The following is a 13021-nucleotide window of genomic DNA, read 5'->3' as shown; positions in this document are numbered from 1 at the left end:
TCATCTGCTATAGCCTTCATCCTGGACAACCTGCTTTCCTGCCCTTGTATATTTTACTTTTTCTCCCTAACTGCTGTGCCCGTCCTCCATCTCCATCTATTAGAATCTTACCCACTCTTCAACGTGGATTAGTTCATAATTCCTTCCTCACTTTCCTTGAATGCTCCAGCTGCAAATTTCCTCAATAGATCATACATAGCTCAAAGTCAGGAGCTATGAAGAGTTTAGTGATATTTTCTTCTGAGCCCAGCACAGAGACCAATGTAGGTGCTCCTAAATATGTGGTGAGTAAATAGGTACAATCCCAAGCCATCTAGAGGTACTTCAGAAACCCATCTACATCAACTCTTGATCCTAAAATGTTACTGAATTTCTAGTTCTATCTTTTTAAAGAGTAACAAACTTTTGGAGACTTAGATATGTCAGGATTTTTCTGAAACTTTCCAATGTGTTTCTTTTTTTAAAAGCCAAACTAAACTGATGAACAGAAACCAAATAAAACAAAAAGGTGTTAGTTCAGTTGTTTAGTTCCTTCTTCAACAGTGTTAGATCTGTTTTAAAATTTTTTCTCACTGACCTTTGTTCTTAATTTTTTCTTTACATCAGATCACATTCTCCTTTATTTTACTATCAATATATGTATAGCTCTAGGCTCTAGCATTTCAACTTATAGGAAAGGACAGTTATTATCAACAAATCTTAAATTCTTCCTTTATATGGGGCCTTACTCTTATGTAACTGGCTATAGAGGAAAATTCTAGAAAATGAAACAAAACAACAACAAAAGCTTTTGAATATGGGCTCTCAAAGATTGAAATTATTAAATAACTTCCTTTTCATTAGGTCATGAGCAGGCAACTGAGAAGCTGGAGAAGTCTTTTATATTTTTCTTCATTGAATAGATAATTATTGAACATTCGCAAAACGGACATTATGTGCTTCATAGTTTGCCATGTCAGTTGCCATTTTTAAAATAAAATCAGTGGAGAATTTCAACTTGAAGCACATATAAATGACAATAAATAGTACTTTTGCAAACTTTATTTAGTATTTGCAAATACGTTCCCCATGTCCAACTTAATTTTGCTAAATTCTTATTTAATTCCTTTCTAGCCATGCTTATTTTTATGTAAAGGAGAAAACATGTTTTAATTACTCTAAAGAAAAGTTATTTTAGAAATGATGAAAGTTGAACATATTTAAACAAAGGAAAAAAGCAGAGTAAAATTAATATTTAAAATACTAAATTTGGACAGAAAAATGGCTATTGAATAAGTCCAAACATTTCCATGAAAGACATAAAGGCATCCTTGTTCTTAAGAAAGCATATGGCAAACTATATAAATGGAAATATTACTAAGACTTCTTTCGCCTCCTCGTTATACATCAATAATGAGGAGAACTTTGCAAAGATAAAGCTTTTGAAGTGGGTTGTGGAATATTAAATTGTTTAAGTATAACTTTGGCATCAAGTGACCTTAAATATTTTGAAAGTTGGTTATCTATGCATTACATATAATGCCACCACATTATTCGTCAAAATACAGTGGACTTGGATATTTCAGTATTTAACATGATTGGTTTTAGTGACTTAGAAGTGGTGCTGACAGCGCATGAACAATTATGCCCTGGCTTGGAACTGCACAGTGTGCAGCCAAAGGGATGTGCTTTGTGAGTAATCTCTGGGTGCTACTGAGGAGCCGCTGGCTTACTCATTGTCTCCATCTTCTGTAGCTTTCATATGGTGAGAAAAATGTTGGTTCAAGTATTTTTATAGTTAATGTAATGTTACTACAATAATGCAATGTAATGCAGTGATACATTTTAGGTAGAATTTATTTGACCCGATTATAAATTGCTTCAGATTTGAAGGTAACATAATTATTAAGCGGTGTTAAAGTGCTAGCTGAATCTTTTAGTAATACTTTAGTAATTTTTGTGTTTTAGAGATATTTGTGAACTTAGGGATTCATAAAAATATCTCTCAGGAATGCCAAGACATTTTGTATTTGCTTCAGAATCTCTTATCTTAACCATGGAGAGATAATTGATATATATTACTGCAGTATTACTTTTAATGTATGTATTCTTGAATGTTTAAAGGATAAAAAAATTACATTATAAGTTTTAGAACTTGTGATTCAAGAAAAGACTAAAAAAAGCATAGATTATGTTACTTTACATTGTGATGCTATAAGATGTTTTGTTTAGGAAGTTTAATTCTTAGCCTAGAAAAATCTTTCCCGAAAACGTAGCACGCTCGAAGTTCTCACTGAGGTTAGAGGAATAAGTTGTATATTACGATATTCTGTGGGACATTTAATACTAACAGTAAAAAATGAAGAAAAGTGTGGTGAATTTAAGAATAACCTAGCGTTTACAGCATTTGAGATTGTGATTTTAAAGACCTCATATTTGACCCTAAGAACTCTAGAATATACACCTGTATAATTTATCGCTATTTTAATATATAAATTATTTCTATTATTGTGACTAATGGAACTAGATTTCTTTTGTTGTTGTTAAAACAAAAAGTCAAGATAGCCAGAAATGCTCTGTTTAACTTTGCCTGAGGCACTGTAGTAAATACAATTTTGATGACTTTTCTTTTCCAAGTAGCTAAGATTTAATTGTTATTTTTCTTAAAATTTTTACCTTTAAGCTTTAAATAATAGATTTGTTATGCAGAGAAATTCTGAGCAATTTAACTAAAATTATTGTATTTCAGCGTGTCTAAAATATGAAAACAATGATGAACCGAAGAACTGAACAAGGAAATATTTGTAACATAATTTCCCTTGACTGAGTATGAGATTCATTTAATTATTAAATGTGTGTTTACACATGCAAATCTATGAGAAACAACTTGTTCTTTATTTATATAGTTAAGAAAAATCTAGTTTGCAAATTATTTTTTCACTGACCAAAGTAGAGGTAAATTTTGATAATGGACCAAATTCAGGTGAATTGGAAACTTTGGAAGGACTTTTGGTTTGGGTTCTTAGTAAGATCCAAAATAGGTACTTTTAAAATATTTTCTTCTTTGTGAGATCTAAAATGGCCACACAGCAGTCTTCTATTTCACAGGAGATATTTTTGGATGGAAATACAACTTGGGTAATGTTTTTTAGATTTGACATTTCTGTTCACAATTCGTTTTTAAGCTTTCCTCAGTAAGGTAGCTTTAGTTGTAGAGCCCAAGGTACAGAACTACAGAGCAGAAACCTATAATGGCTTTGTTTGTACTATTTTGGGAGTGATAAATGAGGCAGTTTTTATGAATGGGATGAAGCTACATGTAATAGAGTATTTTAGAAAGAATATTCTTATGGGTAAAGACATCTGGAATTGGTGGTTTGCCATGAGGTTTGTGTTAATACATCAAAGTTTCATAGTGTCATACATTTAGTCATCCTTCTTTGCTGTAGAAATTGGTATTCTATCTAGCTAGGATTAAGAACAAGTGGGTTTTTGTTTTAGGAAAAAAAATAAAAATGCTCAACTTTTACTCTCATTTCTACAATTTGTCTATGCATGGGTGAAGACTGTTCCTCCCTAGGAGTTTTCTTTTCATTGATGCTAATGTTTCCGTAAGTGACTTGTGTTTTAAAAACCCTAATTTAGTAGAAAATAATAGCAATGCCTTCCAGAGGAAAAGAAAACTTAAGTAAAATGCCAAATAATGGTAACTTTGTCTCTTTCTATTTGCCTAGAATAATTAAACAAACAAATAAACACACAAGCAGATTTTTTTCCTCCAAGAAAAGTGATAAGTGAAATGCACTTGGAATTTTTCTGAAATTATTCACAGATTATTTGTGCATCTTACTAGGTAGACCGCTGCCTCTAATCAAAGTCAGATTACTCTCTTTCTGAGTCAATTTTTGTGCTCTGGGATATCTGTAGAGAAACAACTAACAACTGCCCTGAGAGATTTCATATTAATGAATATTACGTTAACCAGAATGTGTAAGTGGGACTGCATATAGCAGTGCTCATTTTACATTTTGCCTTGTCTAATTTGATAAAGTGAATAAGCATCAAGGAAAGGTGATAAATAATATTGCTTTGTGGCTTTACTATATTGCCATTTAATCAAAGATTGTGTGCTATTTTGTCTTTAAATACCCTTATGAGGTAGCTTGGAGAGATCTCTGCCCTTTTCAATCTGTGACAGATTTCCTAGTTAAGAGCAAAAAAGTCTATTGCTGAAAAATATGCACAATTAACAGGAAAGTATAATAAAGTTGTTGCTTAAACTCTACTAAAACTTTGGGATATTTGCATTGACCAGTTTAAGGTCTAATTTATCAGTTTGTAGCACATTTATGTTTGTGAAGAAAAGATGCCAGATTTCGTTATTCTACTTGAAAATAGATGCTACAGACTGTACCAGGAGATGCAAGAATATGATGGCCTGTTCTTTTTTACCCCCCAGCTCTATCAGTGTTGCTAGCAACAACCAGTGAATTCATCAGATAAAATGATAGAAGGTATTTCAGTGTCCAGGGAGAGATTCTAGTAACCATATTACATTAGATAATTTAAATGCTCCCCATAACATACTGTAGACTGCCTCTACTGAAAATATAAGCTAAATTTGTATAGCAATGAAAATTACACATTTTTATTAAACATCACTAATCTTTCATCCATGAGAGTCTCTCCTACTTATTCCTAGGAAATTCTTCAATGTAATCTTCCAAAGCAGTAGATTTTTTCCCCCACTGGTTTGACAGAGCCCTGTGGGTAATGTGCTTACTCTACGAACTGTGGCAATAGAGGGAAAGAAAACCGTAATGCTCCTATATTGGACCATGCCATTCGCTGTTGGGAAACTAGAGCTCAGTTGCAAATGACTTCTAAAAACCTCAGCTCAGATAAGTTCAATAAAAACATACACACCAAGAATCACACACCATCAGTGGATGATTCCTACTCTGTTCCTAAAGTTTCTTTCTGATTATTAAGATTTTATAATTACCATGACCTGTGAGATCTTTTTAAGGGAAATTTTCAACTGGGGAAAAATAGTAGAAGCTGGCTTTCTGTAATTTAAGATAGTGCAAAATCAGTGATGGTTTTCTTTATAAATACTTCATTATATTAAAAATATCTGCCTTATAGAGGTTTTCAGTTTAAGGTACACTCCAATTTAATTTTGACATCTTTAGAGATGCAGAAGACATAAAATGTGATTTGTAGACTAGCAAGCTATACTATAAATATATTCTTAACCCTATATATTGCTCTTTTGAATTGTTTTCCATTTTATGAGAAAAGCAGGTGGCTTCTCTATCAGCAATAGGGAGGTCCTCATTAAGTATGAAAAAAAGTATCAGAAATTAAGTATCATAAAAAGCGTTCATTATGACTCAAAGACTCACAAAATCCAGTCAATGATGAGAGCCACTCTGGGAATGAATGAAGTTTATCTCGGTGCTTACATTAAGCTTCTTTACAAAGAGTCTCCCTAGCTTTTCACTTTCACTAACAAAGGGTCTATGGCTCTTCCTTTGTGCTTGGAAATTCAGGAGCACCTCCCACCGCAAATTTTAGGTTATGAATCTGACAAGTGAGAACCCAGTCTTCAAGTGCGATGTATTTGCCTATGATCAAGTTTGCTAGCAGTTGAGAATCTGTAGTTGTGCAACACTACATGATTCTCTCTGCTGTATTCTAAATCACAGAATATGTGGTATTATTCCACTTGTTCTATCACACCTACTTACAGACATCTTGATTTCTGAGATGTGGGCTCATCTCTCAATATCCTTCCAGTGTCATTTCAAATGTCGCCTGATCTAACTCCACAACACTTCAAACACAGAACACCACCTCTTGTGCTCCCTAAGTAAAACGTGATGGTGGGTTAATCTTGGTCCTTTAGTTGAGAAATCAAGGTAATTTACTGCTACTATACCCATACACAGTCCGTCCTCTGCTGGACCTCATGCAATGTGGCTTTGTTGCCCTCACTTACGATTTTGCTGCTTTCACTTGAGTCAATATCATTGCAGTTATTTTGTAGACAAAGCAGTAAAAAACTTGATTTTTCCCTATACAATATATCTGCAGATCATTGATTTAAAATATTACCATAAAGGTCTGCACCACAGTGATGATGTTCAAATTTATACTGAGATTGAAGATGGGGAAATAGCAAGGGCATACCAATTCAGCCATAAATATGTTTCGAGTCAATGTCATAAAATTGTCACAAAATTTTGGTAATACAGAAAGAGCTAAAACCCTTTTTTGTTTGTTTGTTTGTTTTTTGTTTTTAAAGGGAAGAAAAGTGCCTCTGAGGCTCTTTTGGAGTAAGTAACAGTTTTCAGATTCACTTTTGCAAAGATTGCCAATATCATTCACAGACACCAACAAACCAGACTGAACAGAAAGATCCCTGTGGTAGGATGCCAAGCAAATTGTTGACTTCTCCAATCTCTAAGAGACAGTATCTCAATGCCAGTCTCATGGCATTATATTTTCTGCTTCAGCATAAGATTAGCAAACACAAGACATAAAATTATGTTTATTGACTAACCAATACAGAATATGCTAGGCCCTTTACCTGGAAGCCAGATTTCGCTTCTGAGATTTTCCAAAGGTCATTCTAGAAGAGGTGGCTGTTACTGATACCCAGGGAAGGCAATTCTTAAATTGCTTACCTGGGGATGGAACTTTCTGTAGGCTTTAGGCCCTTAAGACCAAAAGCCATGAGGCATTTATGAATAGTTGATGTAAGAAATTTTAATAAAAGTTGTAATAACCCTGAAAATAGTGTCTTTAATAACCTATGCACTATTAATAGCAATGCATGCATAGTGCCGTGCATTCATAACTATTTGGTCATAAAAATATGTGACTGTAATGATGATATTTACAGTCAACTTATAAAAATACATGTAATTCTGAATGGCAATAGTTCATCCCTAGCTCTAACCACAAGCCTAGAAGGATTAGCTTATTATGGGAAAGTGCGATAATTACAAAATGGACAAAGCTTTTACTCTCTTGAATTCAACATTCAAGAATAACTATAATAGCATCATAAAACTTCATTTGTCATCATTATTCTTCTCACCTCACAAGGTAAAAACCTAAATTCTGTGGAAATAAATGGGAATCAAATAGGAAAGAGCCACTTACATGATACAACAATAGAGGAGTATAGTTCTTTCACAGAATACTCATGCACAACCTTCAAAGAGGTTCAGAGTCACTGCAAGAATTCCTGGGAAGACATCTAAACATGACTTTCATTAAAAAGAATTAAGCTTGGTCTAACTCTAAGGTATGATTACCTTTAACCATAAGCGGTTAAGAATCTAACTTTTAGCTGATCTCTTTCTGTAATTTAGGTGAGTACCTCTTTGAAGTTTATTAACATCAAAGAGAGTGGAGTTCACATGGCATTTTCTAATTCAAATTTAAATTCTGATGGAAGGAAATAAATCCACATTCCAGTTTAAATATAGAAAAGTAGTAGTTTTTTCAAACTTTATAACATCTTACTTTAAGGGCATACATGTTTCAATTAAATAAAATGTTAAACAAAGTTGACATATTTCCCACAAATTTCTTCTCTTCTAGGAGTTAACAGGTCATCTGCTGACAATAGATAAGTTCCTAATTTGAATGGCATTAGTACCTCACAAATGAACAAAACAATGAGTGTAAATTTGAAAAACTAGGGAGAGGTGCACACAAGCTACCAAAAAAGGTTGGGGTTGGGGGTGACTTGCAAATCATGATCTCATATCTTAGGATGTATCTTAGTATTTAGGAAATGGAATTCTTGGAAACATCTGTTTCACAGTGAGGTTGGGAGGTCAGATGATGCTCTGTTAGATGCTTCTTAGGATTAAATTACTTCCTAGTACTGAGATAAGACATTTTAGGTGGTATATTAATTCTTCCAGAACAAATAATTCCATTTCAGTAAATTATTGCTACAGTTCTCTAAAGAGTACTACAGTGTCCTGGAAAAGATAACATTCCTTCCAAAATGCCCTCTAGTCACTCGAACAATGAGAAATTCATATTTATCTTAGACACTTTGATTCTTGAAGACACAAACTAAAAAAGAAGAACTGTTCTTCCCTATCCAAACAGATTATCTGGATGGAGACATAATATTAGATCTGCCCTGGCCGTTTGGCAGCATACGCCATTTCCTCCATGTGCATTTGACAACTGGCATGCTTGCTTCTTTCTCTGTAAATCAGCCTGCCAATCTTCTTTGCATGCAGAATGTCTATAGGAACCAAGAAAAAAACCAACCCCAATAGCCAATCTTTTAAAACATAGGTGAATGAGTGGAGCATGGCACATAAAGGGAAGGAGTGATAGTTAATTAACTTTCTCAGTGATTATCTCCCATTTTTTGAAAGGGATGCCAAAAAATAAAAATCTTTACAAATGATGAGTAATCTGTAAGAGGAATTCTCCTCCTCCCTGCACCCCTACCACAAAACCCCCACTCAAACAAAAAATTGAAACCTAAGCCAAAAACTTCCTCAGAAACTTCTACTTCGGATATGAGATAATGGTCTGGAGGCTACTTGTATGAAATACCAGTTCATTCTAGTACAGCAATTCATGAGGCAAAAGACTAGGAGTATTTGTAACATGACTTTACAAATAATGTAAAAGCAACAACCCTATGGTTATGGGTAATAATTTTCCATGCTTAAATCTATAGATATTGCAGTGAAATTGACACAATGGAGAAGACATACATCATTTCCTGTTGAAACCCAATTACCTCAAGGTAAAACAAAACAAACTCCATTTAATAAATGAAATACTACTTAAATGTTTTCATTTTGGGGTCTATTCCTTTTCCCCTTTATATCCTGGAAAGCTATATGTCTAAGTACACTTGTTTTGTTACTTCATTAGTCTATCAACTTCATTTCCAGCGACTATAACAAGAATGGAATTGTTTGTATCTTTTTTCTGAACATAATTGAGTCAAGGAGTTTCGTTATTTTAGATATTATTATTAATTTGATTAAAACATAGAACCAATAGAACCAAAGTTGATGGGAAACAGTAGCTTTCTTCTAGGTAAAAGCTTACTAGCAGATTTTATAATCATTGGACATTTATTCTGTCCTACCTGGAAATAAATTATGTTACTGCTTGGCATGGGAAAAGGCATTTTCTAGTAATCTTCTGTGACAGGAAGCACAGCATTAGTCCAAGTAAGCACCCAACAGGCTGAGTCCATCTGCTTGGAAGTAGTTTTAAACTTTAACTTAATGAAAACCTTTACTTCAGTACTTTTGTTTGAGAAAGAATTCAGCAGCGGTTACAATTAATATGCCACCCATGGAGAGCTGTGATCACCCTAGGAGGTGGGCCAACTGAGGAGCACTTTCCAGGTAACAAGAGCAACGCTATTGCAAGAAGCTACAAATGATACTGCAGTAGGTATAGTGACCACCACTGTAGTGATCATGGCCTGGGTTATGTTCCAAATACTAATGCAAGGAATTCACTAGAGTTTATAGGATTAGAATAGTTTCCTTACACTAAGAACCAGTAAATGGCGTGTGATGAGTGGGTATGGTCCATTTTATTCTATTTTGCTCTATGAGTTTCCTAGTTATGTCTCCTTTCTCCTGTGTTAATTAACTATATTCCACAGCAGTTATTTTCCCTATTTAAAATAAGAACAGTGTAACTATGGAGTATCCCAACTCACATACACATACTTGTGCACCCTTAGACACATATATGGATAATCTGTGTAAGTGCTCATTTGCAGTTGGGTGAGCTCACTGAAAGCAGTCATATCAGCCTTCCAAACACAGTAAAAGCCAATGAAAATCCATATCAGCTATTTATTTCTAATATAAAACTGTAAACCTTGTCCATGTGGTTATTAATTCAAATGCCTTTTGTGGTTTTTTTTTGGCGAAGTCATCCAAAGCAAAAGTCTAGATGACTGCTGACATGATATGCATAATCTAATGAACTCACATCTCTGTTTATTTTCCTTATCTCACAGTTGAATGGCACTCTTACTGCTGAGACACTTGGGTTGATTTAGAATGGCTATTAATGAATCTATATATTTGGCTAAGGTTGATTTGACTTTCTAGGGAAAGGCCAGCCTATCTGCAAATGGACACCTCCCTCCACATAAAGACAAGTCTAAGTATATGTATATATGGGATATATACATATATATGTACACATAAAATGGATTGGGAAGTCCTTTGGTTTAGACAGTATTAAATATGTACTTCCCAAGTGCATAGGTTTCCTTTGACCAACCTGTTCAAAAAACAAGCATGAAAAGTGCCATGGCACATATCCTGTGTCTTTCCCCCTATTTGAAGGACACCTTTCCTTGCTTCTCCATCACTCCTAAGCATTTTATTTTTAAAAGCAGCTGGTTCTTTTGGCCTTCTATCTCAACACTCCATTGATTCATCCATTCCTTGGAAGAGCTCTCAGATTACATCCAGAAACTTGTTTTTAGAGGAGAACAGGGTTGCAAATAACTTTTTCCTCTTTTTTTATTCCCTCTTCCCCCCTCAAGAAACAGACACCTTGAAGTGTCATGAATAATGCACTCTTGATCTGACTTGCCTTGTTACCCCTGGCCAGCCCAAGCAGCTGAGGTCTGAGCTTTACTTGCCCTGCATCATTGTGCAATACTGGAAAAGAAAAATAATCCATTGGTCTATACCCCTCAGACTGTGGTGACGTGATCTGGGTTCTCTTGAATTTCTATGCATTCAATTTCCTCTCTCTCCTTTCGCTTGGCACGTTTCTTTTTCTTGTGGTGCTTTTTGGAAGGGGGGAAAAACGTTAGGAACACAGGTAAAATAACAAAACAGTGCAGAAGTGTGCAACCCCCAGTGAGCAGCAAGCATTTGAACAGTGTGAAGGTCAGGTTCGAAGGCACAAATAGAAGGGGGACTAACCCAATAAGAAAAGAAGTAACATTTTGCAAAATGGCTGTCCCATGCTCTTGTAGGGAGCTTTTTATACATTGTGTTCGGGTGTGCTCAGTTGCTAGTACAAATGTGTAAAGCAGTGGTGCACAGTGGTCAATGGCGAAATTCAAGGTGTAGATAAGGCACAAGATAGAAATGCAATCCATGTCGACGTTCCATAATGTCATTAAGCCCAGAACGCCCAGCTCAATTGAGGTGACGCTAAGAATTAGCCAGAAGTTTCCCAGAGGGTGGATCACTAGGAAAAAAGTCAGGATTAACACCAGGAGTACACCAAAGCCTGCAATCAGAACAGGCACTGTGACAGACAAGCTGTAATGGTCCATGAAGACAAAGGAGGGGTTGAACACGATGAATCGGATGCTCTTTGAGAGGGATAGGGGCCTCAGCTTTTCCAACACTTCTATGACTTCTTTCTGCTTGTCTCTGCTAGTCCTGGCCACCAGATACAAGCGAGAAGCAATGATATTGCTTTCATCCCCTGCCTTGGAGAAGATGATATCATTTCGAAAATGCTGGAATTCTGGCTTTTTTAAAAATGCGCTTTGCAGGACACTAATGAAGTCACTTTTGTTATTGGCACTGATGTTGCTGACTTTCAGGAACTGGTAGTACTGCTCCACCCAGGACACAGCAGTGAATCCACTACAGAGTCTTCTTAGGTCCTCCTGGACGCTGCTGTTCCAGTACTCTAGGGGCTCATAGACATAGAATCCTATCACAGGGCTATAGTTGCTGAAATATTTCTGCTGAACCATGGCATAGGAAACACTTGGCGAATCACTGGCTAGTAGATTGATGATGTTGGCTCCGTCACTGATCTGTAAGCACCCCATGAAGGAGAAGGAGGCATAAATGAGATAGAGGATGACAACAAATGGCTTCACATATATATTGGTAATCCATTCATTATAATGTTCACGGAGAAAGTGTTGAATGAAGTGGTGCTGGTAGGGGTTCGTCTCATGATGGGACGTCTGTTGATGCCCATCACTCATCACTGTCTGGAACCACACAGGTTTGCGATCCAGGTATTCTGCAGAAGGGATCTTACAGCAAAAGATGCTGTGGTAGCGGTTTTGCTCTAGTTGGCCAGCAAAGACCAGACAGGAGCCAAAGAAGGAGAAAATGTAGAAGTAGTTCAACAGAATGGAGACACACATGTTTTGACAGAAGACCTTCACAGCCTCTATGTTTGTGAATGGGCTGGCACCCATGCCAAAAGTGATGAAGTACAGGGAGCTGGTCATGGTATAGGTGACCATCACGTCAGAATAGGCATCTGCTATCCTGTCTTTGAAGGGCAAGTTCTCTTTGGTTCTCCGCCATCCAGACAGAAGCTCAAACACTCCTTTAGTTCCATGACCTAATGTTTTAAAAAAAGAAAATAATAATTATTTTTATTTCCTCCTATGGCTCAAGTGAATTCCTTATAGTTTATGTATGCTAAACGGCACTTTATACTCTAATCTTCAAAGGGCTGTGATCCTCCTATCAGGGCCTCAGAAGTTGAGTTATGGACAGGATACATTCGGTCCCTGTTTCACTTTAGCAAAGCCCAAATTTATTGATATTCTGGGAAAAATGAAACATGTACTGTCTGTTCTATTAATATGACAAATTGTAAATATAATGTTACATTATTACATGAGTTTTTCCCCTGAACACATATTGTCTTCCTAAATAGACAGTAAGTTGTCAAGGGCAGGGGCTGTTATCTGTGTGCCTTCAAATGACCCTTAACATCATGTCAAGTGCTTGGTTAGCTGATTCATTGACTGACAGTTCCTAACTTTTGTTTCAAGCTGATTTATATGCTGATTTAAAAGGATGTTAAACAATTAAAAATGGCTCTAAACTGATTTTATAATGTTGATAATCTCTTTGGTGGCCAAATGGCTTAGAAACCAATTTCCACAGACTTGATTAATTAGCTCTGGATGTGAGTAAAAAGAAAAGAAAAAAAAATCTGCCACATCACGTAAAAGACAGGGCAAGACCTTCGGGGTGAAAATCTTAGCAAGCACTTCCTTTGGGCTACT

The 13021-nt window shown here is 35.8% G+C and overlaps 1 protein-coding gene across 1 annotated transcript; it reads right to left on the bottom strand.

The window, feature by feature from the left end:
- Nucleotides 1-3139: 3139 nt before the first annotated feature.
- Nucleotides 3140-12345, bottom strand: LOC144340743 (patched domain-containing protein 4). Its single transcript, XM_078001326.1, has one exon. It carries the CDS (start codon nt 12242-12244, stop codon nt 10712-10714), a length of 1533 nt encoding a protein of 510 aa, XP_077857452.1. The 5' UTR covers nt 12245-12345; the 3' UTR covers nt 3140-10711.
- Between the last annotated feature and the right edge of the window lie 676 nt (nt 12346-13021).

Source organism: Macaca mulatta, chromosome 4 (genome assembly GCF_049350105.2).
Source record: "Macaca mulatta isolate MMU2019108-1 chromosome 4, T2T-MMU8v2.0, whole genome shotgun sequence".
Taxonomy (NCBI): Eukaryota; Metazoa; Chordata; class Mammalia; order Primates; family Cercopithecidae; genus Macaca; species Macaca mulatta.
This window is presented reverse-complemented; position numbering and strand designations above follow the sequence as displayed.